The following is a 26,537-nucleotide window of genomic DNA, read 5'->3' on the forward strand; positions in this document are numbered from 1 at the left end:
GGGATTCGAACCTAGGTCTCTCAAGTGTATTACTAGGTGTTATGCCACCAGGCTAGGCTATTTGCTCAAGTAATTTATGAAAAAAATGGTATTTAACATGCACACAAATAAGTAGTTTTAAAATCATAGTAGATGTATCCTGATTTTTCCTCAGCCCTTTTATCTCGATTATTCCCCAAATATTAAAACACATAACATTAACTACAATCCCATTAATTGCAATCCACATAAAAAAGTAGTTTTAACAAAAACGTTATCACACATCAAGTTATGCAAATATTAGGGGGGAAATATTAGGGTTTAGAAACAAAAAAATAAAACCCATATCCCCAAAAACTACTACAATCCACAATTCATTCATTATTCGTTGGTACAAATGATTCTTGAGTTCCCATAGATTCTTCAAATCCTTTCCTCTTCCTTGGATTACTTGAATCGGATTGCTAAAAAATAATAATATTACAATAGGCATAAATTTTAAATTCCCATAAAATAAGTTCAAAATTTGTTCTTACATAGAAAGTCTGCTCCCTAGTCCTCAAATTAGTGTAGAGGCCGATATTTATGAACCAATAGTTCCCGAGCAGACTTTCTTTCCTTTGGGTCTTTCTGGAGGCTGTAATTTGTGAAAGGAACAATAGCTTAGCTTCAAGAACACAAAAGTTCAAGCAATTCAATAAAGTCTAAGTAATAAAACTAAATAACTTGTTATGGTACAAATATGACATAGAAATCCATTCCAAGTGTATTAAACCATAATCCTTACCATGAAGAAATAAAAGAGCAAAACTCTGACGAAAATTGATCTGAAGGTGCACAAGGTGCTGGTCCTTCAACAAAATATTCCATAAGCTTATAGAAGCTCGACCATCATTCCGCCTGCTCAGGCGGTGAATATGGGAATTTACCAGTTGCACACTCGAGCAACACTAGCCCCAAGCTCCAAATGTCGGCGTCAAGACCATAAATTACTTACAGACATATAGTTGTATATTCCAACAAAAATGTTCACTAGTCATAAGTAGCTTATCAGTTCTGCACTCCTGCCGAAGTTGGTGATCTCAACTTCCCCCCTGTGATTTATCAACAACTTCGAAGGCTTTATGTCTCGATGGATAACATGTACTTCATGATGAAGATAAATCAAGCCCTTGAATGCCTGCATTAAAGAGTAGAATTTCAAGTTGCCAATCAGAACACATCTAAGAACAACCTATAATCAAAACAAAGTAAATGTACCGACCTATTTACAAAATACGGTAAGATAGGGTTCGAGAATTGATTTAATCTTTTTTAAAAAGTCTACAAGGGATCCACCTTCCATATACTCCAAGATGTTTGAAATGCTTCGTGTGCTTTTTATGGAGATAGAATCAAATGAGAAATGATTCGTTAAATTAGGGATTTAAACCCTAAAATTTAGCGAATAATCAGGATAAAAGGGAGAGTAAGGCTGAGGAAAAAATCAGGGTAAAAGAGTTGAGGAAAAAACTGGTTTGTGAATAGCAAAACATGTTTTGTTTTTTTAAATGAAATTCGGACGAAAGAATGAATGTCCACATCACCTTTTTCCTTCACGCGTGTGCGCTACGTCAGTATCCGGCGTTGACCGTCAGTTAACTGAAGGTTTCTATCCAGCGTGGGTTATTTTTGACCAAAAAATAAACGTTCGGTACCCAAATGTTCCAAAAATAACAATACAGGTAAAGTTGACATTACTGTCAAACGTTAGGGTCATTTTGTTGCATTATGCCTAAAAACATCCTAACAGAAAGTCTTACGGATGGCTTGAAGGACTTATCATCTCACTCGAAAGACTTACAGATAACCCGAAGGATTTAATCATCATGCTCAAAAGACTTACAGATGGCCCGTACGACTTACCAATTTTGGAAATAGTTTACTGGGTAAGAAACTTTGGAAATCGCTTTCTTACTTTTCAAAAATTCATTTCATGAAAATACTAAATGAGAAACTTTGGAAATCATTTCTCATTTTTCAAATTCATATGAAAACATCCTACCCGAAGGTCTTACGGATAGCCCGAAAGACTTATCATCTCGCTCGAAAGAGTTACAGATGACCTGAAGGATTTAATCATCATGCTCGAAAGACTTACTGATGGTCCGAAGGACTTACCAATTTTGGAAATAGATTACTGGGTAAGAAACTTTGGAAATCGCTTTCTTACTTTTCAAAAATTCAATTTTCTAAAAATACTAAATGAGAAACTTTGGAAATAGCTTTCTCATTTTTTCAAATTCATATGAAAACATCCTACCCGAAGGTCTTACGGATGGCCCAAAAGACTTATCATCTCGCTTGAAAGACTTACAGATAACCCGAAGGATTTAATCATCATGCTCGAAAGACTTACTGATGCCCAAATGACTTACCAATTTTGGAAATAGTTTACTGGGTAAGAAACTTTGGAAATCACTTACTTATTTTTCAAAAATTTCATTTTCTGAAAATACTAAATGAGAAACTTTGGAATTCGCTTCTTATTTTTCAAATTCATATGAAAACATCCTACCTGAAGGTCTTACGGATGGTCCGAAATACTTATCATCTTGCTCGAAAGACTTACAGATGACCTGAAGGATTTAATCATCATGCTCGAAAGACTTTCTGATGGTTCGAAGGACTTACCAATTTTGGAAATAGTTTATTGGGTAAGAAACTTTGGAAATCGCTTTCTTACTTTTCAAAAATTTCATTTTTTGAAAATATCATACTTATATTTTAAATTTACGATTATTCTCTTAAGTCTTCATTTTAATTTTAAATATTTTTTATTTTTAATAAAACTATCGAATTTCTAAAAAAAATCAGAAAATGAGTTATATACATCACAATCTGTACTGCCGTTACTCAAACTAAAATGTAGATTTTTTTTTAGAAATGGGGTGTTGTAATATATAAAGGGTAAAGTATAGTAACGCTCACTAAACTTTTCATTTAGGTCCCCCAACTTTTAAAACTTACAATACAGTCCCCTAACATTTAGCCCGTTTGCATTATGGTCACTGACATTACACTACCGTTAGTATGTTTGTAATATGGTCACTGAACTTTTCAGATGCTTGCATTTAGGTCCCCCAACTTTTAAAACTTACAACACAATCCTCAATTTCATTCTAAACCCCAAATTCCTTTTCGATCTCAAATTTCCTTTTTCGTTTCTCTCTTCTAATTTCCCGCGTAACTAAGTTTTGTTAGAAATGCAGAGTTGACAAATACTACTATGATGAACTAAGTATCATTGTTGAAAGTCACCAACAAAGCTGAAATTATTTTGTATAAATGTCATATAATATTTTTTTCGTTTAATCCTTATGGTTAAATATTTTCCAACTGATGATCAAATATAATGAAATCTCAAACAACAGATTCACCTTTCAGTCACTTTCGGAACTCGAAAGACATTATGACATGGTCAAGTAGCTGCTCCAAATATACTACCCTGTCATGATGTCTTTCAAGTTGTGTGCATGCATAATTGTCTTCTAAAGCTATAATTCAATACAATTTAACTGTAAAATTTCCAAAACATGTAAAAAATCCAATTCGTTCATGATATATCAGTCCCATAATCAACATGAACTTATTAAAAAGGATAAGAACTCACAAGATGCCGAAAACCACAGGTCGGATCAATACAATTCTCAGTAAACTAGTACAGCAGTATCTCAAATTGAGTTTGGCAGTTTCACTATGTCGATACTCACAACCAATTCCCTGATTTAAAGAAAAACCAAACAAGAAGATCAAAAACAATTTAGTATGGGACCCTATTTCACTTCTATTCAGATGGACTAAATATCTTCCATAAGCAGAACTAAAAGTTTTGATTAAGAATAAAGAAAGAAAATTAGATAGTTTTGGTTCCAAACTAACACTGAATATCCAGATCATTGACATGCAGTTCCAGAAACATAAAAATTTCAAAAACACACAATGCGAGCTAAAAATGGAAAAGTGCGAAAGAGGAAAAAGCTTACTTTCGGATAGCCCAAAAGAGAAAATAAATACCATCTTGCAAGTGAGGGGAGAGGCTAAGAAATAAACGCAATCAGTGTTGCGTTCCAACAATTCTTCCTCCATTTTTTCTTTGTAAATAAAAAGCTAAAAGACAGAGCACTGGTTGGGTTTACAATTTACATAGTGGAAAATTGAAGAACAAAAATCAAACAAGAGTGCATGTGAGCGAAAGTGACTGAGAGGTGAATGAGTTGTTTGAGATTTCATTATATTTTTAGAAAATCTTTAACCACAAGGATTAAACGAAGAAATTATTATGTCATTTATACAAAATAATTTCAGCTTTGTTAGTGAATTTCAACAATGATACTTAGTTCATCTTAGCAATATTTGTCAACTATGCATTTCTAACCCCATTTTTTCTCACAATCATTTCATCGAACATATATGCTTCACCTGAGATGACATGTATCTAACATTACACCTTGAATCATTGATGGTCTCGATAGTCCCTTGGTCAGGTCTTTTCTCAATGAACCCTTATTCAAGTTAACACCTCCACATAATTCAAATTTAGATTAGAATTTCCCATGCATCCCCGAATGAAAAGTTACGCTGGAAATGAGAAGAGAGAAGCAAAAAAGGAAATTTGAGATCGAAAATGAATTTGGGGTTTAGAATGAAATTGATGGTTGTGTTGCAAGTTTTAAAAGTTGGGGGACCTAAATGCAAGCGCTTGAAAAGTTCAGTGACCATATTACAAACGTACTAACGACAGTGTAACGTCGGGGACTATATTACAAATAGACTAAATGTTGGGGGTACCTAAATGAAAACTTTAAAAAAGTTTGGTGGCCAAAAGAAATCTTGAATATACAGTTAAACAAGTTGTTATCGGTTTTATTATTATTTAAATAATAAAATTGGTAAAAAATTATCGAAAATATTATTATTTTTACTGGTTTTGTTATTATTGGGCGTGTTACCAGTTTTGTTAACAAAATCGATAAAGTATTACCTATTTTGTTATTGTTGGATACTTTACCCGAAATGTTAAAAAATATTGATATTTTAGATAAAAATAATAATAATTTAGATAATTTTTTATCGATTTTATTATTTAAATAATAATAAAACTAATAATATTTTTTTAATTATATATTAAAAGTGACGTATTGTAGAATTTTCTTTCCCCGATTAGATTCTGTTCACTCTTTCTCAGCGGAGACTAAATTTAAACAGTCAAAATCACAATATATTTTCTCTGCACCCAACGTTGCTTCAATCCCAAGAATTTCATTTAACATGTACTTTTATAAGACAATACTCTTCTACTACTAAAGTCTAATCAATTCCTCTTTTCTAGCCTTTTACTATTACTCTGTGAGTGAAAATTTTGAAGGCAAATTCAACCTTGGAAAACGTTTTAATTATCAATGTCAATTGTTATAAATAGTGATTCAAAGGATTACAGAATATATATTTTCTTTAGGATAATGTTGCAATTCAAGATGATACCTTTTAAAGAAATTATATTATGCTAACCACATTAAGATTGATTCTTTGATTGCAAGTGCAAGCTTCAAAAGTCGACTTACGAAAATTATAATGGAAAACAAAACATATTCTCTTTTAAAAACTCAAAAATTGAAAGTCGACTAAATATTCGAGAATTTATATGATAAATAATTAATCAAATTTTAAGACAATAAAATAAATACGTCAGAAATTTTAATACATAGATGATGTAACTTTAATTTACATGAATTTATTTATTTGAACGTTCGTTATTAAATAATCGAAAGTATTTAAAATAGATACTATCGCTCGTAAATAATCTAAAATTAGAATTTAGAAGTTAGAAATTAAATTATTAGTTTAAAGTTTAGGATTCATATTATATAAAATAAATTTAACACAAATAATATATTAAAGAACAATATTAAATATATGAATATTGATGTATTAGGTGATTATTTAGCATGTCGGACCAAAATCCTGTGACAAAGCCACCTTACCAAAACGTTGTATACAAATTTGGTACTTGGCTTCCCTGTCATCATCAACAATGAATAACATCACCCTTCAAAAAAGATTTTTTTTAATGAATAACATTATCAATTTTTTTTATTATCTATTTTAAATTAAAATATATTATACTTTGAAAAATAATACCAAACCCTCGTCTCTCTTTGGCCTTGGATGGCCACCTCAGTTGCTCATATAATATAATCTCTGTCAGTTTGCCTGCCCTGTTTTGTATCAACTTGTTCTTCGGACATGACTACAAAAATCAGTTTCTTTTTGTGTCAGAAACCCATAATTGAAGTTAACTATAAACGCCCATCATCTGCAAAAAGAGTTTGAATCTGAAACATGGAAAATGAAGGTGAGCATGTATTCAAGAATGGTGAAGGAACAAGCAGCAGCAGCAACACTGTTGGTCCTCCACTTCAAAGGGTACTCTTTTTTCTTTTTTTAGTTTCTCCTTTTGTGGTTTGTTAAAAATCATAGCTTTTTTTGGGTCAATTTTGGAACTTTAGCTGTTTATTGCTCCAAATGGTTTGATGGGAAATTCTTTATTGCTTAAAAGATCATGAGTTTCTTCTCCTGCTTTTCCTTTCTTATTTTTTTAGTATTGATTACTGTGATTTTAAAAAGGGAAAAAAGCTACTTTTTAAGGCCTTGAGCTTCAACTTCAACCTTGAGCTCTGTAAAGATCACTTGTACGAACTTTATGGAACCCTTTCCCCCTTTATTTCAGGCGCATAAAAAGGTTTCTTTATGAGGCTTGGCTTGGCCTTTTTGCAAGGCATACACAGTGCTTTATCTGAAATTTTATCAAACACTGAGCAATCATAAAGATTAGAACTTGCAATTCACAATCATTTTGTCATTAAAAAATGAAAATCTATTCATCGATGTTTACTCTTTGTTTTCATTTGAGATCGTATGTTGATTAAAGTTGGTAATGTTTTGTTAGCTGTTGCGGTATAGAAGCTAAGGAGCCTAAGAATATATCTGCCATTTGAAGATCGATTAGATAGTTCAGCTTTTGTTTTACACTTAATGGTTTGATCCTTTTTTCAGTTTGGGGATTCAACCGAGATAACCGAAGAGACACCTGTTGGTCAGCACCGATGTTGTGACGACCTTGTCTTAGCGATACCATCGAGAAGTCCCGAGTATGCAAGGGAGGAATTCGTGAGAATAGACATGGCCTTAACACCAACAGCCACTCCTAGAAGAGTCAACTTTTCACCCATGTCTAGTCCTATCTTTTCCAGATTCGATGATTCTCCAGTGCATTTGTCACCGAAAAGTAAACCATCCTTAAAAAGCTTACTTCCGAAGTTGAGTTTCAAATACCGCAACACTAATTTGGAAAATGAGAAGGCTGCTATCTTATCATTGGGTGGCTCATCAGCAGATATACAAGAAAAGCCTCACATCCCAAGGACGTTTTCCCTCTCAAAGCTTTTCACACCGAGGGCTAAAAATACATCGTCGTTACCCAGTACTCCAACTGCACATTCAAACCTGGAGTCCATGCATGGTGGGCAGGTGATTAGCCTACTAAATTCTGCAGCAAGTGTTGAACACATTAGTATCGATGCATTAGCTACTACCTCTGTGTCACTGAAGATCCTTAACAACTATTTATATTGTTGTACTTTTACAAAGCCATCAATTCATCATGCTCGTTATATCCATTGGCATTTATAACTGGTGCACTTATATCGTATTATCGATGCATTACCGACAACTGCGCATGTAAATGTTCGCTGCACCTACAGTTTGAAGTGTTCCTTGACTCCGCATACAGAACATAATCCAGGGAACTTAGAATGTCCTTTCATGACTTATGCACATTAATTTGAGAACTTTTTGTGTATGTATCTCTTCTAAGGATTGCAGTTAAATTTTATGCTTATTGCCTCAATAATTTATTGTCACATGAATTTGCATTTCGACCTTTACCCCTGCAGTGAGTCATACTATTTTCTACTTGGTTCTTACAGAATTGCTCACTTTACAGAAAGGAGGAGCTTCTGGACCACCCATCCATCGTTCACGTTCAGTGCCTGTGCTCAACGAAGATGGAAGCATAACACAGTTGGATTCTTTAGGCGGTGTATTTCGTGTGATTCCTACAACTCCACAAGCAGTCAAGGGAACTGTTGTAACATCGAACATAATTACCAAAAGTGATACTGGTAATTTTATTCTGCTGGCAAATTCGAATTGATTGTTTATATTTATATGTTAGGTTTGGATTGCAGTTGGGATGAACTATGAATGCTAAGATGGTTTTTTAGCTTCTGATTTCAATATTTGTTAGGTTTGGGTTGCAGTTGGGATGAACTTTGAATGCTAAGATGGTTTTTTAGCTTCTGATTTCCCTTTTATGCTTGTGATAACCGACCTATGTCTTATGTTAGTCTTATTGTTCAGATGGAAACAGTGATGGCGGTGAAGATATTCCCGAAGAAGAAGCTGTTTGTCGAATCTGTTTGACCGAGCTAGGAGAAGGTGCCGAGACCCTCAAGATGGAATGTAGCTGCAAAGGAGAACTTGCCCTTGCGCACCAAGAATGTGCTGTAAAATGGTTTAGCATCAAAGGTAATAAAACTTGTGACGTGTGCAAGCAAGATGTCCAAAACCTACCTGTTACTCTTTTACGAGTTCAAAATGTTCAACCTCATAACATGAGAGGAACTGGGGTTGAAGGTCCTAGATACAGGCAAGTATACGATGTCCATCTCTGCGGTTTGCTACAAACGATAAATGTAACACGTATTACCTTCATTTATAACTCATCTTCGATGATTTCGTAACGTAAAGGTTTTTTCCGCAGGTTCTGGCAGGATGTTCCCATTCTTGTCATTGTTAGCATGCTTGCTTACTTTTGTTTTCTTGAGCAGCTGCTGGTAAGTTTAGCTAATACGGAAATGCTTGCGTCCTTTCGAGCTTTTACCTGTCCTACTAAAGTCATTATGTACCCAGGTTTCGAAAATGAAGTCTGGTGCAATTGCCATCTCTCTTCCTTTCTCCTGTATATTGGGTCTACTTGCATCGATGACATCCACAACAATGGGTAACTTTCTTTCGGCAGTCTCGTTCCTGTGAATTACATTATCCGTCTTACTGATCCCATTTCTCTTTTCAGTAAGGAGAAAATACGTCTGGATTTATGCTACGATTCAATACGCACTGGTGGTTCTATCAGCACATCTTTTCTTCTCGTTGGTAAGAGATACTCGTTCTCGATAATGCAACTTTTCGAACAGTTAGAATCTAGAAGTCTTTGATTATACCCTGCATTAGTTGGATATAGAGCCTTCCGTGTAATCGAAATACATCCTGTTTTTTTTGTGTTTTTTCTACAGCTCCACATACAGGCTGTTCTCTCTGTTCTTCTCTCTGCATTTGTTGGGATTGGTGGCACAATGTGTGGAACCTCTATTATTAACGAAGTTCCGAATGTGTGGAGAACGCGGCGTACAGAATCAAGTCAACCACTTAGTTCTCAAGAAGCACCGAGGTCGGATCGACCACCAGAAACAGTGCCACCGCAACAAACACAAACGGATATTCACACTACTGAAATGAGAGCTTTAGAAAGTGGGAATGCCAATTAAATTAACAAATCTAAGGTGTAAAATGGTATAAGATGATAACTTTCTGCTGTATATATACCACCTCATTTCATACAGATGCTGCTCTATTGTTGGTTTTATTAACACTAAATGGAGAAAGCCCCCCCCCCCCCTTTTTTGTTGTTATTTTCAGTTCCAGGAATATGTTTCAATAATCATTCAATTACCATAAATACTGAGATTATGGAGTGAACCCTTAAAGGCTTAACATATATAGCTAACTGGAGGCTCCTCAATTCCTTATCATCAACTTATACAAGCTTTAAAATGAAAAAAAATGGAGGAAAACTTTGTGAGGATGATAAATTGTTCATCTAAGAAACCAATTTTAATGGTATAAGTTACTTGAAAGATGTGTGTTAGGGCTCGAAAACAAAATATGCACTATTATAACCATTTAGCAAAGGTATCAAAAGTTGAAAACGAAACCGCCGCCACCGGGAACCCCTCCTCCAAATGTAAATGTGAAATGCTGTCCGCCGCCGTTGCCACCAAATGGGTTGAAACCGCCACCGTCCATACCCATATCTTCAATGTCTTCTCCTCTGTCATACCTTGCTCTCTTTTCCTCATCTCCAAGAACCCGTAAGCGAAAAACAACATGTTATCAGTGTTGAAAACTAAACAAATCCACCGAAAGGTGGATTAAACAATGCACCGAAAGTGGGCACAATTAATGGCACATGGCATTTGTTGAATTTTTTTGGAAATGATAAAATCATTTTTAGTCATTGTAATTTAGGGTATTTACAAATTAGTCCTTAAGTTTCAACTATAAATACCCTAGCTCATTTAGCTTCAAAATCATCCCAAAACATTTTAGCTTTCTTCCAATACTAGAGAGAATTTAGAGAGTTTCTTGAGAGTTGTTTTCTCCTTTTTTTTATCAAGAGAGAATTATCATTGTTTTCTCCTTGGTAGATCGAGAGAGGTTGTAATTCCTATTTTCTCATAGTGAAATTCTTCTACCGTTGCCCGTGCTTTTTACCCTATATTATTTAGGGGGTTTCCATATAAATTTTGTCTTCTTTATCTTCATTTTTATTTTCTCAAATTATCAGTTGCGATTTTGCTCTATCCGATAGTCGTCTTCCGCAACAATTGGTATCAGAGCCAAGTTAGAGTGTGTAATATCTACTTATTATCTTTGTGGTTGCCACCAAAAGGTGGATCCTCCAGCATAAGAAAGTAAGAATGTATTACTCATTCTTTGAATGTTCCAAAGAACTATTCACGATAGTAAAATAGTGGGAGCTATCCGTAATAGAAGTTATGGCAACGAAATTTGATATTGAAAAATTCAATGGTAGAAATTTCTCATTGTGGAAATTGAAGATGAAGGTCATCCCGAGGAAAGACGGTTATCTAGCAGCTATCAGTGAAAGGCCGATAGATTTCACAGATGACAACAAATGGATCGAAATGGACGAGAATGTTATGGCAAACTTTCATCTAGCATTAGCAGATGAAGTATTGTCAAGCATCGAGGAGAAGAAGACAGCTAAGGAGATATGAGATCATCTCACCAAATTGTATGAGGCCACATCGTTGCACAATAAAATTTTCCTTAAGAGGAAATTGTACACTCTCCGGATGCCGGAATCTACTTCAGTGACGAAGCACTTAAACACGCTGAACACTTTATTTTATCAGCTTACATCTTTAAGATGTACAATAGGAGAACAAGAACGTGCTGAACTTCTACTTCAAAGTCTACCAGATTCGTATGATCAACTCATCATCAACTTGACAAACAGTAATGTCACCAGTCTAGTCTTCGATGACGTTGCAGCTGTTGTTCTACAAGAAGAAAATCGGCGCAAGAACAAGGAATACAGATAAGTAAATCTGCAACAAGAAGAAGCGTTGACAACGATGAGAGGGAGATCAACAGATTGTGGCCAAAGCAGCAGTCACAAACATGGTAGATCGAAGTCGAGAAGCAAGAAGAATTTAAAGTGCTGCAATTGTGGAAAAAAGGGTCACTTGAAGAAGGATTGTTGGAGTCTAAATAAAAACTCCAATCCACAAGGCAAAACTGCAAACACTTCAGATGATGGAGATGCTCTATGCTGTGAAGCGTCAACCACCGTGGAAGGTAAAAAAAGATATGCAGACATATGGCTCATTGATTCGGGAGCAACATATCACATGACCTCAAGAAGAGAATGGTTCCATCATTATGAACCTGTCTCAAGAGGATCTGTGTATAGTTGCAATGATCATGCCTTAGAGATCATTGGCGTGGGAACCATCAAATTGAAGATGTATGTTGGAACAATTAAAGTTGTTCGAGATGTGTGACACGTGAAAGGTTTGAAGAAAAATTTATTATCCTACTGATTATTGGATAATAATGCAAGCAAGATTGAAACACGAAAAGGAATCATGAAGGTGTTCCGTGGAGCGCTTGTGGTGCTGAAAGGCAAAAAGATAGCAGCAAACTTGTACATGCTGAAGGGAGAGACTTTGCTAGAAGCAGAAGCCTCTGTTGCCTCATGTAGTTCAGATTCTACAATGCTATGGCATCAGAAACTTAGACACATGTCAGAACAAGGAATGAAAGTCCTTGTGGAGCAAAAGCTACATCCAGGCTTAACAAAGGTATCACTTACTTTGTGTGAGCATTGCATAACAAGTAAGCAGCACCGGTTGAAATTCAACACATTAAATTCTAGAGGCAAAAATGTTCTAGAATTGGTTCACTCTGACGTATGGCAAGAACCAGTTATATCCCTAGGCAGAGCAAAATATTTTGTCTCATTTATTGATGACTACTCTAGGAGATGTTAGGTGTACCCTATTAAAAAGAAGTCAGATGTGTTTTCAACTTTCAAAAACTTCAAAGTGCGGGTGGAACTTGATTCTGGAAATAAGATCAAGTATTTTAGAACAGATAATGGAGGAGAATACACAAGCGAAGAATTTGATGACTTTTGCAGGAAAGAAGGCATCAAAAGACAGTTCACAGTGGCGAACACTCCTCAACAAAATGGAGTGGTAGAGCGGATGAACAGAACCTTGTTAGAAAGAACAAGAGCAATGTTGAGGGATGCAGGCCTAGAAAAATCATTCTGGGCAGAAGTAGTCAATACCGCCTGTTATTTGGTGAATCGAGCTCCATCAACTGCAATAGAGCTGAAGACACCAATGGAGATGTGGACTGGAAAACCAACTGATTATTCAAATCTCCATGTATTTGGAAGTATAGTGTACGTGATGTACAACTCCCAAGAAATTTCAAAGCTGGATCCAAAATCCAAGAAATGCAAATTCTTGGGGTATGCTGATGGAATAAAGGGGTATCGCTTGTGGGATCCCACTGCCCGTAAAGTGATCATCAGCAGGGATGTTATCTTTGTAGAAGATAAGCTACAAAGAAAAGAAGATGATAGCACTGAAAAGCCAAAGACTACACAGATACATGTAGAAAAGGAGGTTGAACAAGGAGATTCTTCTGAAGTAGAACCAGCACATGATGAACAAGAACCAGAAAGTTCTGAAGCTCCAACAACTCGTCAATCAGATCGTGTGAGAAGATGTCCCAATTGGCACTCAGATTATGTTATAGAAGGTAATATTGCATACTGTCTTTTAACAGAGGACGGTGAGCCGTTAACATATGAGGAGGTAATAAACAACTCAGATGCTTCACTGTGGATGATGGCGATGCAAGAAGAAATCGAAGCCCTTCATAAAAATAATACATGGGACCTTGTGCCACTACCACAAGGAAGGAAGCCAATTGGTAAAAAATGGGTCTTCAAAATCAAGCAAAATGGTGACGATCAAGTTGAGAGGTATTGTGCAAGACTGGTGGTCAAAGGATATGCTCAAAAAGAAGGTATTAATTTCAATGAAATATTTTCTCCTGTGGTTTGACCAACAACAGTTCGAGTAGTTTTGGCAATGTGTGCTACATTGAACTTACATCTAGAGCAGCTAGATGTTAAAATAGCTTTTCTTCATGGAAATCTTGAAGAAGATATTTACATGCTCCAGCCTGAAGGTTTTGAAGAAAAAAAAAAGAAGAACTTGGTTTGCAGGTTGAACAAATCTCTGTACGGTCTAAAGCATGCGCCGAGGTGTTGGTATAAGAGATTTGATTCCTTCATTATGTGCCTTGGATACAACAGACTTAATGCATACCCTTGTGCTTATTTCAAGAGGTCTGGTGATAACGATTTTGTTATATTGTTGTTGTATGTGGATGACATGTTGGTTGCATGACCCAAAAAAGATCATATTGAAGAATTGAAGGCACAACTGGCTAGGGAATTTGAAATGAAGGACTTGGGATCAGCAAACAAGATTTTAGGGATGCAAATTCACCGAGACAGAAGTAATAGAAAGATTTGGCTTTCACAAAATAATTACTTGAAGAAGATCTTGTCACGATTCAACATGCAAGATTGTAAGCCAATTTCTACCCCTCTTCCTATTAACTTCAAATTATCCTCTAGTATGAGTCCTAGCAGTGAAGAAGAGAGGATGGAGATGTCTCGAGTACCGTATGCATCAGCAGTGGGAAGTTTAATGTTCGCTATGATATGCACAAGACCAGACATTGCACAAGCAGTATGAGTGGTTAGTCGGTACATGGCGAATCCAGACAAAAGCATTGGAATACAATAAAGAGGATCCTGAGATACATCAAAGGGACCTCAAATGTTGCATTATGTTACGGAGGATCAAACTTATTAATCAATGGGTATGTAGATTCTGACTATGCAGGGGATTTGGATAAAAGAAAATCTACTACAGGATATGTGTTCAAAGTTGCTGGTGAAGTTGTAAGTTGGGTTTCAAAATTGCAGTCAGTTGTGGCTACATCCACAATAGAAGCAGAATATGTAGCAGCTACACAAGCCAGTAAAGAAGGAATTTGGTTGAAGATGCTATTGGAGGAGCGTGGGCACAATTAAGAGTATGTCTCTCTGTTTTGTGACAGTCAAAGCGCCTTGCATTTAGCAAGGAATCCATCATTTCATTCAAGGACAAAGCACATACGAGTTCAATACCATTTCATTCGTGAAAAGGTGGAAGAAGGAACGGTAGATATGCAGAAGATCCATACCAAAGACAACATAGCAGATTTCATGACGAAGGCGATCAACGTTGATAAATTTACTTGGTGTCGATCCTCTTGTGGCCTGTCAGAGACGTAAGCAATATGATGGTACAAGGTAGAAAGAATGGTGTGAAGATATGATTGTTCCAATCAAATATTCAAGTGGGAGATTGTTGAAAACTAAACAAATCCACCGAAAGATGGATTAAACAATGCACTGAAAGTGGGCACAATTAATGGCACATGGCATTTGTTGATTTTTTTTGGAAATGGTAAAATCATTTTTAGTCATTGTAATTTAAGATATTTACAAATTAGTCCTGAAGTTTCAACTATAAATACCCTAGCTCATTTAGCTTCAAAATCATCCCAAAGCATTCTAGCTTTCTTCCAATACTAGAGAGAATTTAGAGAGTTTATTGAGAGTTGTTTTCTCATTTTTTTTTTATCAAGAGAGAATTATCATTGTTTTCTCCTTGGTAGATCGAGAGAGGTTGTAATTCCTATTTTCTCATAGTGAAATTCTTCAACCGTTGCCCGTGGTTTTTACCCTATATTATTTATGGGTTTTCCACGTAAATTTTGAGTCTTCTTTATCTTCATTTTTATTTTCTCAAATTATCAATTGCGATTTTGCTCTATCCGATAGTCGTCTTCCGCAACAACCAGTGATATGCTATTGGCATTTCATTCATTTAATGTAAAAAGGAATGATGATCACAAAGTTATATATAAAAAAAAGTTGAAAGTTTAAATAGCACAAAGATGACAAAGAAAGTTCAATATTAATGCATCATACCTCATATTCAGAAGCTATTTCTCGGAGTTGTGCCTCGGCTTCTTCTCTATTATCAACATTCTTATCTGGGTGCCATTGCAAAGCAAGCTTCTTGTACGCACGTTTTTTTGGGTAACCGAAGCAATCTTTGCAACCCCCAGAATTTTGTACCAGTCTTTGCGTTTTCTTATCTTCAAAGCTTTCTCGGCACATAAGCGCTTCACGGATATTCATATCCTGCAAACCAAGTTTTGGCTCTCATGAATCAGAATGTACAACTGATTACTATTTTCCGGGGGAAAGAAAATTTAATAGAGACAAATATCATCCAAATTAAATACTACGACTAACCTGAGGTGATTTTTCAGCTGCTATTTTTAGGTCTTACCAAAGCACTTTGAGCCTGTTGCAACTGGGACAGTTCCTTTCCAGCAACAGAATTTCCAGGTTTTAGTTCCAGAAACTTTTTGTAGCTTTACTCAGATTCCTCATACCTGCATTGAAAAAAACCCCTCATATGATTTTCCAATCAGAAGCAATGGTGAGATGGTGTGAGAGAAAATAATGGAAACAGTTTACTTTGTGCAAAGGAATCATAAAATTTACAAGAACATTGGTTCCACATTTATTATCGAGATAGTATTAGAAAAATGCCATCGAAGACCTTAGGATATATCAATACAACTATATTTCGTAATAGTTGTCATTTTTAAGGAAAAGTGAAAAGGGTAAAAAAGAGTGGTGAATGAAAGATTACAAATATATATGTATATCCAAACTTCCTATTTTTAACAGTCCCGGCATACCTGACACAGAAGAGATGCACGGCGTAAATATGCTTCTGAAGTGCTGGATCTGCCTCAATGGCAGCATTAAGATCATCGAGTGCCTCACTGTAACGCTTCACTTTTATACTCTGTGAAACTCTCTCAAATAACTCAGCAACATTTCCCTTGTTTCCATCTTTACATCCAAGTGGAAATGTTAAGCAAAGAAACAGTGGAATGTATTCATTTGCTAACCAATAGTTGCAATCAAACTGTTAATTAAAACTCCAAGAATACGAGTTCTAATATTCAAACACCACGCACCAGCTATGCGGTTGCTCGGACATTAAAGCTCATATAAAAATAAAATAAAAGATGCATCTATACAGAGACATCGGGCGGCTATGCATGTATTTCAAGCCCAACTATTCATTTAGATAATTCTAATCCATCTCCGTCAACCAGAGAAGGGTAATGGCTAAAGACCAAACATGATGATAATCCATCTCCGTGCCAAATAAGCTCCTATTCTTTGACTTTTACTTACATAAACTCTCATATCAAATGATTTGTTGGTTTATATTAAGTGTTTATTGAGGTGTAATTGAAAGTCGGTCTTATTTAGATGCAATAAAGGGCTCATTTAGGTACAAATTAGAGTCTAAGCCTTAAGGTCTTATTGGGATGTAACATCGGTACAAGGGCTTATACGACAAAGTTCAAGGGCCTTTTTAGTATTTTAACCTTAAAGAAACCAAAACCCAGCATGTACCCCAAACATAACCGAAGCACAGAGTATGAGGATCGAGGAGTTCAATTAAAATGAAACTATATGTCTATTTATAATCAATTATATAAATATTATGTGGCTCCAACTTCTTTTTTTCTTGAAGCACTCATGTCTGATACACAGTTGGACATGAATATGGGGGTATGAACCTCCACTTCAAGGGCCTCTAAATACGTGGAAAAATTCATTTAAAATGCCCATATCAGACGCATACCCGATTGCAAGTATGATAGGAAATCATTTGTGATCACTAGAGCATTAGATGAGAAAGTTCTGATGCAGAGTTTGTCTTTTTTTTCTCTTTATAAAAGGCATGAGTTTGAAGCTTACTTGTACAAATAGGCAGCAATTCCCAGAACTATGCACAACAAGACAATATCAATGCAGAAATTCCGGCTGGACCTCAACTGAATAGAACCAAAAACATAAGTCAGATCCAGCAAATAAAGATGAAAATGTACGAGATTCTACAATTAATGAATATATATCTAATCACCTGAGTGACTGTATCTTTAAGTCTGATATTTGTGTTCTTAAGGTCAGACGCTGCTTTGTCTACCTGTAAATGTTTAAAGAAGAGAATACATAGGGTAAGTTGCTAATACTTAAGCAGTTACTAATATGTACAATAACATGAAAATCACAATGTTAACCTTGCTGTCAATTTCATCCATCAAAGGAACTTGCCTATCCAATTCCTGCACACATCAGAGGATGCACTTAAGTAGCAATAAAAAATGTACATTACATCATATTGAATAGTTTCATATGACGATGAAGACAGCTTACCTCATTCATATCATGAGCCATGCTCTTTAAAGTATCCAAACCTTGGTCCTGCTGCATGGATATCATTTTGATATAGAAGTTAATCATAGCTCAATCAATGTGGTATATGCAATCATAATAAAAACATCCATGCTTGTTTGACTTGCCTGTTTTTTTTTGGATAGAAATGGGAGACCTCATTAAAACCCCCTTTATAATCTATAAAATACACACTATTTCACAGGACATTGGAAGGAGGAAAATAATGTCTCAAAATTTATTAAATATCATAACCATAGTACATTAGAGTTTACATCATACATCATACGACTACCACTAACAAACATACAAAGAAAACCCCACAATATCAAACTCTCGTTCCTACACACAAACCCCACTCAACCAATTCCCTCTTTAGCAAGTTTATCTGCCTCCCAATTAGACCCTCTACTAATATGCCTAACAATCACAACCCTATCCCTCACTAAAGATACAATCTCCTGCAAAACAAGGCTCAATGAAGCAGGACAACAGCCTTGGTTTTTAATCCAATTCACCACTAAGATACAATCACATTCTAATATTAACCTCCCTTTATTGCACCAATAAGAATCTATAAAAAACATCAACCCTTTTAACTGCCAACAATTCAGCTACTCCAGGAGGACCCTAACCAACAGCCTCAGAGAATGACCCCAACAGTAAACCCCCTGAATCTTTAAGAACCCCGCCAATACCCCTTTTAGCCAATCACCGCTAACTGCACCATCAACATTCATTTTAAAGAATCCCACAAGGGGTGTAACCCAAATATACTTAGATAAACCAAAACTCTTATGGCTCCCACAATGGTCAATAACAGATGGGTCTCCAACCAAACAATCAAAAAAAGAGGAAAAATGAGGGTGCTTAGCAGAGAACCAAGCCACCAATCTATACAGCACAAGAAAGAAAAGATTAAGTTGATCCATTGACCCCCTTCAAAAACTATCCAATTCATATACTTCCATATAGACCACAACATTACTCTCGAAATAAACTTCCATATTTCAAACTCCAGAACCAACCCCCACCAAGCCTGAAAAAAAACTAAAGGATCAAAAGGAAGAGGAGATTGAACATTCCAAAAACTCAAAACCCTGCACCATAAACCCAGGACACACAATAGTTGAAAAACAAGTGAGAAACCAACTCTGTAAACAACTCGCATAAAGGACAACTAATGTCACTAATACCACGAACCTTCCTCTTCAATAATTCACACTTTACTGCCAACTTCTGATGCACAACCTGGCAAAGGAAGGATTCCACCCTAAGAGGGACAAGTCCACACCAAACCATACTAACCCAAGCCGGACCAGGTCCTAATATATCAGACCATCACTTTAGGCAAGACCTCACCGAATATGCACCATCACCACTCCCTTTCCACAACAAACAATCAACTCTCCTCTGATCAATAATCACACTTTCTAATAACTTCATCAAATCTAGCCACACATCCAGCTCCCAATCGGCTAGACTCCTCCTCAATTTGATCTCCCAGATCCAGGATGAAAAGCAGAACGAAACAAAATCTGAAATTTTACCACATTTATTAACAGATAGGGTAAAAAGTCTAGGGAGCCTATTCTTTAACGATAGCCCACCAATCTACACATCATGCCAAAATAAAAGAGACTTCCCATCCCCAACTTTCAATTGCAACAGCTTTCAGGCGCACTCACCTAATGCATCATCTTTAAGACAAATATGAACTATATTTTCCACAACCAGGATACATGGCTTGGAAACTCCTTCAAGAGAATATCACTACTGTCCAAATTGTATTTACAACATACCATTCTTTTCCACCAGGAGTTCTTTTCACAAGAGAATTTCCACGCCCATTTTCCCAAAAGTACTTTTTTCACTAACTGTAGGTTAACGATTCCCAGCCCTCCACAATCCTTTAGCGAACAAATAATCGACCATCTAACTCATTTGATCTTATTTCTTTCAGCCGAACCTCCCCAAAGGAATCTAGCCATAATAGAATTAACTTTTTCAAAACAGAGGTTGGAATTCTAAAAATAGATAGAAAGTAGATAGGCAGCGAGCTAAGAACATATTTGACAAGAACTATTCTGCTAGCCAACGAGAGGGAGGAACCTTTCCACCCAACCAATTTAGAATAGAATCTCTTAACCACCGGTTCCCACATTGCAGCCGAGTTTCTCTTAGCACCCAAAGGAATTCCAAGGTATTCTATTGGGAAAGTACCAACTGAATACCCAATAATATCAGCCCAATCTTTTATCCCCTCCTCATCCACATTGATTCCATATACCCTGCTTTTGATTAGGTTGATTTGAAGCCCCATTAACAACTTATAAATCAACAGAACCCTCACATTCTTTAATTGTCCTAACAAGGCCCCGCAAAAAATCAAAAGGTCATGTGCGAATTATAGATGAAAAAGTTCAAAAGTATAGGTTGTTTCCTAATGGTGAACCCATCAAACAATCCAAAATTGATTGCTTTAGAAAGAAGACGGCTGAGAAGCTCCCAAACCAAATTGAATAATAGGGGGAACATACTTGCCGAAACCCTCTGGAAATTTTAAATTCCTCCGTGGGAGAACCATTCACTAAAACTAAAACAATAACCGACAAAATACATTGACGATTCCAAGAGCATCATTTCTCCCCAAAACCCATAAAAACCATAACTTTTAACAACACCGACCAATAAACTGAAGCATATGCTTTCCTGAAATCAACTTTAAAGGCAACTCCAGCTAACCCTTTTCTCCTCTAATATTCAATACCTTCATTTGCTATAAACGAACAGTCCAGAATCTGCCTACCCGGGATAAATGCAAATTAGGAAGGCCCAATTAGTATATCCATGCAACCTCTAACTCTCTTAGCTAAAGCTTTTAACAAAATTTTGTATAGTCTCCCAACAAGACTAATTGGACGAAAATCTTCAATGCATTCCAAACCTAACTTCTTAGGGATCAAGGTGATAAAAGAGTGATTAATTCCTCTTTCCCACTATTTTCTAGCAAAGAAATCACCACAAAACCTCGTCACATCTTCTTTCAGATTCGACCAATTTTTTTTTAAAAAAAAACCCATATTCAGCCTATCTGGCCCTAGTGCTTTGTTAGGATCTAACTCTGTAACTATTTCCCATATTTCTTCTTCTGAAAAATGAACTTCCAATCGTGTGGCAATGTCTGTACTAAGTCTGGAAAAACTAATGTCCATCCCATCTACTTCAATAGTATTTTTAGTGTTATAGGCGACTTTAAAGAAATCAAGAATATATGCTCTAATAACTCTTGAATTCGAACACTGCTCCCAATTAATCTTCAGAGAGTTTATAGAATTCACCCTACCTCTATTGGATGCACAATGATGAAATAATCTTGAATTACGATCCCCCTCCAAGAACCACTTGCACCTAGACTTCTGATGTCAAATTCTGTTGCAAGGCCAACTCCATCTCATGAATGGACTTCTCAAGAGCCGAAATCTTTCCCAGCAGTTCAGAGTGTCTACTTCCGGTCCAATCTTTAACAATCACCTTCACTCCTTTCAAAAGGTATGTTATCCCTCTATGTCTCTCCCCCCTCTTCAGTTCACCGATTTTCTCTTTTACCATTTCTTGGAAACCCTCTTCTTCTATCAAATAGTTAAATAATTTAAATGGTCGAGAACCCCAATTAATTACGTAATTTTCTAGTAGAACAAGATTGTGTTCAGAGAGAGAATGAGGAAGTAATTGAGAAACCCTCGGGAAAAGATCTAAAAACCTTTTGTCAACAAGAAACCTATCTAGCCTGACCACCGATTGATCCACTCTATTATTCCCCCAAGTAAAACCACCACCAATCAAAGAAAGATCCACCAGTTCCACATTCTGAATAAACTCAGAAAACACCCTAATTGAATGAGAATTTTGAGACCTACATACTTTTTCTTCTAGATTCAAATAGGCGTTAAAATCCCCACCTACACAGATAAGCCCAACTGTTTGATCAATAAAGGAGTATAGCTTATCAAAAAACCTTCTTTTTTCGCTTCAATAGAAAGATAATACACATTGACAAACCAACACTGAGAGCCATTTTCTTTAAATTTTCCTAAAAACGTTGTAACACCCCAACCCGTACCCGACCCGGATACAAGTCCGAGGTGGCACATTGGATTTTCAAAATATTTACTTTTACAAAAGAATGAAAATTTTAACTTTTATATCAAAGCTGAATAATTGACATTAAATAAAAAAACAATTGGTTTTAAAAAACATATCAGAGCATACTCAACTCAAATCTCTTAGTACATGCCAACTACATTTAATATACCAAAATACATATAATTCAAAACTCTTTTCTGGTCTAATCTTCGAAAAGGAGAAGCTGACATGTCTTACTCCTATTTTCTCCTTAATCTTCTTGAAACCTATGTGTGAAACAATCACATGCTAAGTCTATGACTTAGTGAGGCATATAAAACATATAATGTAAATTATAACTCCTAACAGTGAATGTATATTTCATACTATTATATCATACAACCTAATATACCCTTTCGTGTAAAAAATACATACATACATATATCATCATATACATTTTTAGAGTTATCATATATTTTTATCACTAATTCCTTTTTATCATATAATCTTATACTTATCATTTATACACATCATATAACAGATACCATTTCACCAATAAACACATATAACATCATACCAAGTTTATTTATATTATCTCTTTATTAGCCCATGTATACTTCTGAGAACTAAAGATATGCGAGTACATAGAGGTTGTGCACATATGTTGTCACCACAGCTTGTATAAAGTCTCACTAGGGGCATATAGAATTTATCCTGAATGACCGTGTAGAAATGTCCCGAAGGACCACATAGATGTCCTGAATGACCACATATAACATATATGTCCCGAAGGACCAAATACATATTCCAATGGACCAAATAGGTGTATCGAAGTACCACATATATGTTTCAAAGGATTACATATATGTCCCGAATGACTAAGTAGAACCATCGACTCTTGGCATGCCAACTATACCTCTAGCTCTCATTTTACGTAACATGGGCATTATCATTATATTTTTCACATATTTACATGTTCATATAATCACACAAATCATTACATACTTATATCTTTGTACTTGTAATCTCATATATTCTTTTCACGTAGATCATGTAACATTCTCATGTAGCCTCATCGCTCACTGTCATATATATAACATATCACATAGCTTGTATCATGTAACTTATACTTTGTTCTCTTATCATTACCTATTCATATAATCCTTTATGTTTTTATCACATATATTATTTATATTCATTCACATGGATCATGTAACTTATACAATAACATATAACACATAGATTCATATTTAAGTACTTAGTCACACATAACAATCCTATCAAACACATGCTTACATCCATGAATTCATGCCTTAGAATATAGGAAATAAACTCATCGCAAATCTTATTTCCATTAAACATCATATACCAACGAGTATGCACTCACCTAGCCTCACTAGTCAATATTGATCTCTTATCTCTTTCTCAATGACTATTACTTGGTCGACTCATCCAAACTTTGCTCTCGATCGCTATCTACACGAATATACAATCCAATAAATATCTGGATTTGAATTACTCGAAAAGATTCTTACGAATATAAACTAACCAAAGCACTACTTTCTTAATCCCAACTTAAGTAGTATCGATACTATTGTTACAGTACTGATACCCTCATGCTTGTAGTATCAATACCCTTCCATGGTATTGATACCCATTTTCGATTCTATAATTTCATATCAAGAATGGTACTGATACCTCCACATTGGTATTGATACCCCATGAAGATTTTACAAACATTTGCCTTATTATATTATCTTGTAGTATCACTTAATATTGCCTTGCAGTATCGGTACTTACTCAACTAGTACCGATACTACCAACCCAGATTCTACTTTATTAACCCAAAAATTATCATCACTTTACCTAAACTCCACTTATACCACTCCCTTCATGCCATTAAACTCAATTACATATACTTAAACCATCGTTTAACACTATAACACATAATCATCTTCAATATCTCATTATAATTCATAGAACCAAAAATCTTACTAAATTTTCAACATGTTCTTAATTCACTTCTATAGCTTCTAACTTCTTAATTAGACCTTTGACAAGTCAAATTTCACTTCAAAACTTATTTACTAACTCTTTCTCAATAATTCCCTTAAAAACTATTTTTACTTAATTTCTCATAACTCATCCATCTTTGAGTTTTAAGCAACTTTAAGCATTCCCAAAACTTTCTTAACCCTCCAAGAATCAAAACCAACTTTAAAATTAAAGAAACAACCAAGTTAATCCAACTCACCTTACCACTGAAGCCACGATATGAAGAAGAAGAAGAAAGCCAACCAAGTCTCCAGAGTTTTCTTTCATTTCTCCCCATCTCCACGTGTTTACTATCCTATATAAAGGGAAGATAAAAATCCTTCATTTGAAAAGACCACTTTACCCCTTACTTCATTTAATATTTACTAAACAATCCCCCATAAAATATTCGTAATTAAATCCCTAAACTTTTTACTTGTTTTGAAATTGACCACTATTTTTTCAAAAACTTTCATTTTAGTCATTAACCCGGTTTTTGGGATGTTACAAATGCTATAAATCTATTGACCATGAATTGATCCATAACTTCAACCTTCTCTTAGTTCCATGAACTTAACAAACAGCCTGCTGACCCCACTGAAGGAACCACAACACAACCTTGCAATAACCTCCCTCTCAACCTCCTCAACAAAGATGGTTTAACCAATTCGACTTTGGTTTCCTGCATGAAAACCACCATAGGCTTCTTGTAACACCCCGACTCATATCCGACCCGGATACGAATCTAAGGTGTCATATTGACTCTTAACCCTTGAAAACTTTGAAAATCTATATAAAATTTGACTTTTTACTTTTATTTAACAAAGAAAAATGAAAACTTAGTAACATATCAAAGCATCTACAATTTAAACATTTTAGTACATGCCAACAACATTTCAATAACAAAACACATACAATTCCTCACCTTTTTTGTATCAGGTACATATTGAAAATTAGAGGACGAATTTTCTTAAGGGGGAGAATTATAATATCCCTAATTTTGGCTAGTAATAAAAATGTAATTTTTGAAAGTTTATTAGCCAAAGTATAAACTTTGGAAAATTTCAGGGATCAAAGTGTAATTTTCAAAAGTTTTGTATTTTGGCCCCGTAAATGAATAGTTCACCCCAAGAATGGTATTTTCATGGGTTTCAGATTTATGATCCGGAGTTTGTATTAAAAGTTATTAAGCAATAAAGTTCAGTAAAATATTTGAATAATCGGATTGAATCGAAAATTCAGGAAATTCTGAATGATGATAGGAGAAGGTTAATAAATTTATTTCCATGTTTTAAATTAGTAGAATTTAACATGGACCATTGGATTTAAGTTGATTTTCCATGTTAAATTGGGTCAGTTAAATCAAAATGGCAAGATTATAATTTTTGGAAAAGTGTAAGGGCAAAGTTGGTAAAGATAAATATAATTGTTCATATTTGACTTGATGATGTAATGATGATGATATCATGATGTAGCTTGGTAATTTTCAAGGGATTCTAAGGGTAAAAAGGTCTTTTATCATAAAATAAAATTTTAATTCATTTTAATTAGTTTTTAATCAAGTGTCCTAAGATTCTTATAAAGGAAAAATCAAGAAAACTTACCATCTTCTTCCTATTGGTCGTAACTTCCATTGTAGGGTAAGAGAGCTTTTATTTTTCATTTTCAAGCCTAATTACTTGGATTTTGGATGAAAGCATGAAATATAATTTTACCTACATGAAATTCTCTATCATTTGGTGTAATTTGTTCATGCTTTCCATGCTTGAATAACAAATTCATAAAATTTATGGATGAAGGGAAAGCTGAATTTTGATGATTTAAGGATGGATTTTGATGTTAGTGATGTAGTTGATTTATTTCCAAGCTTGTAGGATGATTAAAAACAATTAGAAATGATTGGATTAATGTTTGGTTAGTTAGGGTTTTATGTAGAAGATTGATATTGGATGGAAATTGACTTGGATTTGATTGAGGTTGCATAGAAATGATATTGGGAGCTTCGATTCATGCTTGAATCAAGTTGGAAATATTGCCTAAAGTGCTTTATTATATTCAACCATGGTGAAGAAATTAGGGTAAAATATAAAATTTTTTCCATAAAGATAGAATTGGTAATTGTTTAAAAGTTGATTTACTATTCTTGATTGCATTGTTGGAATGTTTGAATATGATGAATGGTACTTGAATTAAGTTAAATGACAATAGACCATTTTGAATAAATTGGAAATGTTGGAAAGAATTCTAAAAGGATTCATTTTGATGGATTGATTATGAAAATTGAATTGATTATGTGGTATATTGGTTGGTATGAATATTAGGAGTATTGAAGTTGTAAATTAAAATATCAATGTTGGCATCGATGTTAGGAAATATGAGTAATATTGAATTAGCATTGAGAAAATTTTTATAAATTTATTTTAGTATGTGCTATGGTAGTAAGATATTAACATATGCTTTGAATTGTATGTGTTGGTAAATGTTGCTTATGTATATTGTGACCAAAACCATGTTCAAGAGA

General features: G+C 35.1%; 1 protein-coding gene, 1 long non-coding RNA gene and 1 pseudogene across 2 annotated transcripts; 1 reads left to right on the top strand and 2 right to left on the bottom strand.

The window, feature by feature from the left end:
- Positions 1-543: 543 nt before the first annotated feature.
- Positions 544-6,266, bottom strand: LOC120154261 (annotated as a pseudogene).
- On the top strand, positions 6,155-9,712 carry LOC120154754. The gene is made up of 8 exons (XM_039166413.1): positions 6,155-6,444; positions 7,075-7,548; positions 8,024-8,201; positions 8,440-8,728; positions 8,843-8,915; positions 8,992-9,082; positions 9,155-9,234; positions 9,375-9,712. Exons 1-8 carry the CDS (start codon positions 6,361-6,363, stop codon positions 9,624-9,626), a joined length of 1,521 nt encoding a protein of 506 aa, XP_039022344.1. The 5' UTR covers positions 6,155-6,360; the 3' UTR covers positions 9,627-9,712.
- Positions 9,713-17,403: 7,691 nt separating this feature from the next.
- Positions 17,404-17,876, bottom strand: LOC120153998. Its single transcript, XR_005518838.1, has 3 exons — positions 17,840-17,876; positions 17,547-17,748; positions 17,404-17,457 (listed from the first exon to the last, which is right to left on the bottom strand). It is a non-coding gene; the product is annotated as an uncharacterized LOC120153998 (long non-coding RNA).
- Between the last annotated feature and the right edge of the window lie 8,661 nt (positions 17,877-26,537).

Source organism: Hibiscus syriacus, unplaced genomic scaffold (genome assembly GCF_006381635.1).
Source record: "Hibiscus syriacus cultivar Baekdansim isolate YM2019G1 unplaced genomic scaffold, ASM638163v2 tig00002840_pilon, whole genome shotgun sequence".
Lineage (NCBI taxonomy): Eukaryota > Viridiplantae > Streptophyta > Magnoliopsida > Malvales > Malvaceae > Hibiscus > Hibiscus syriacus.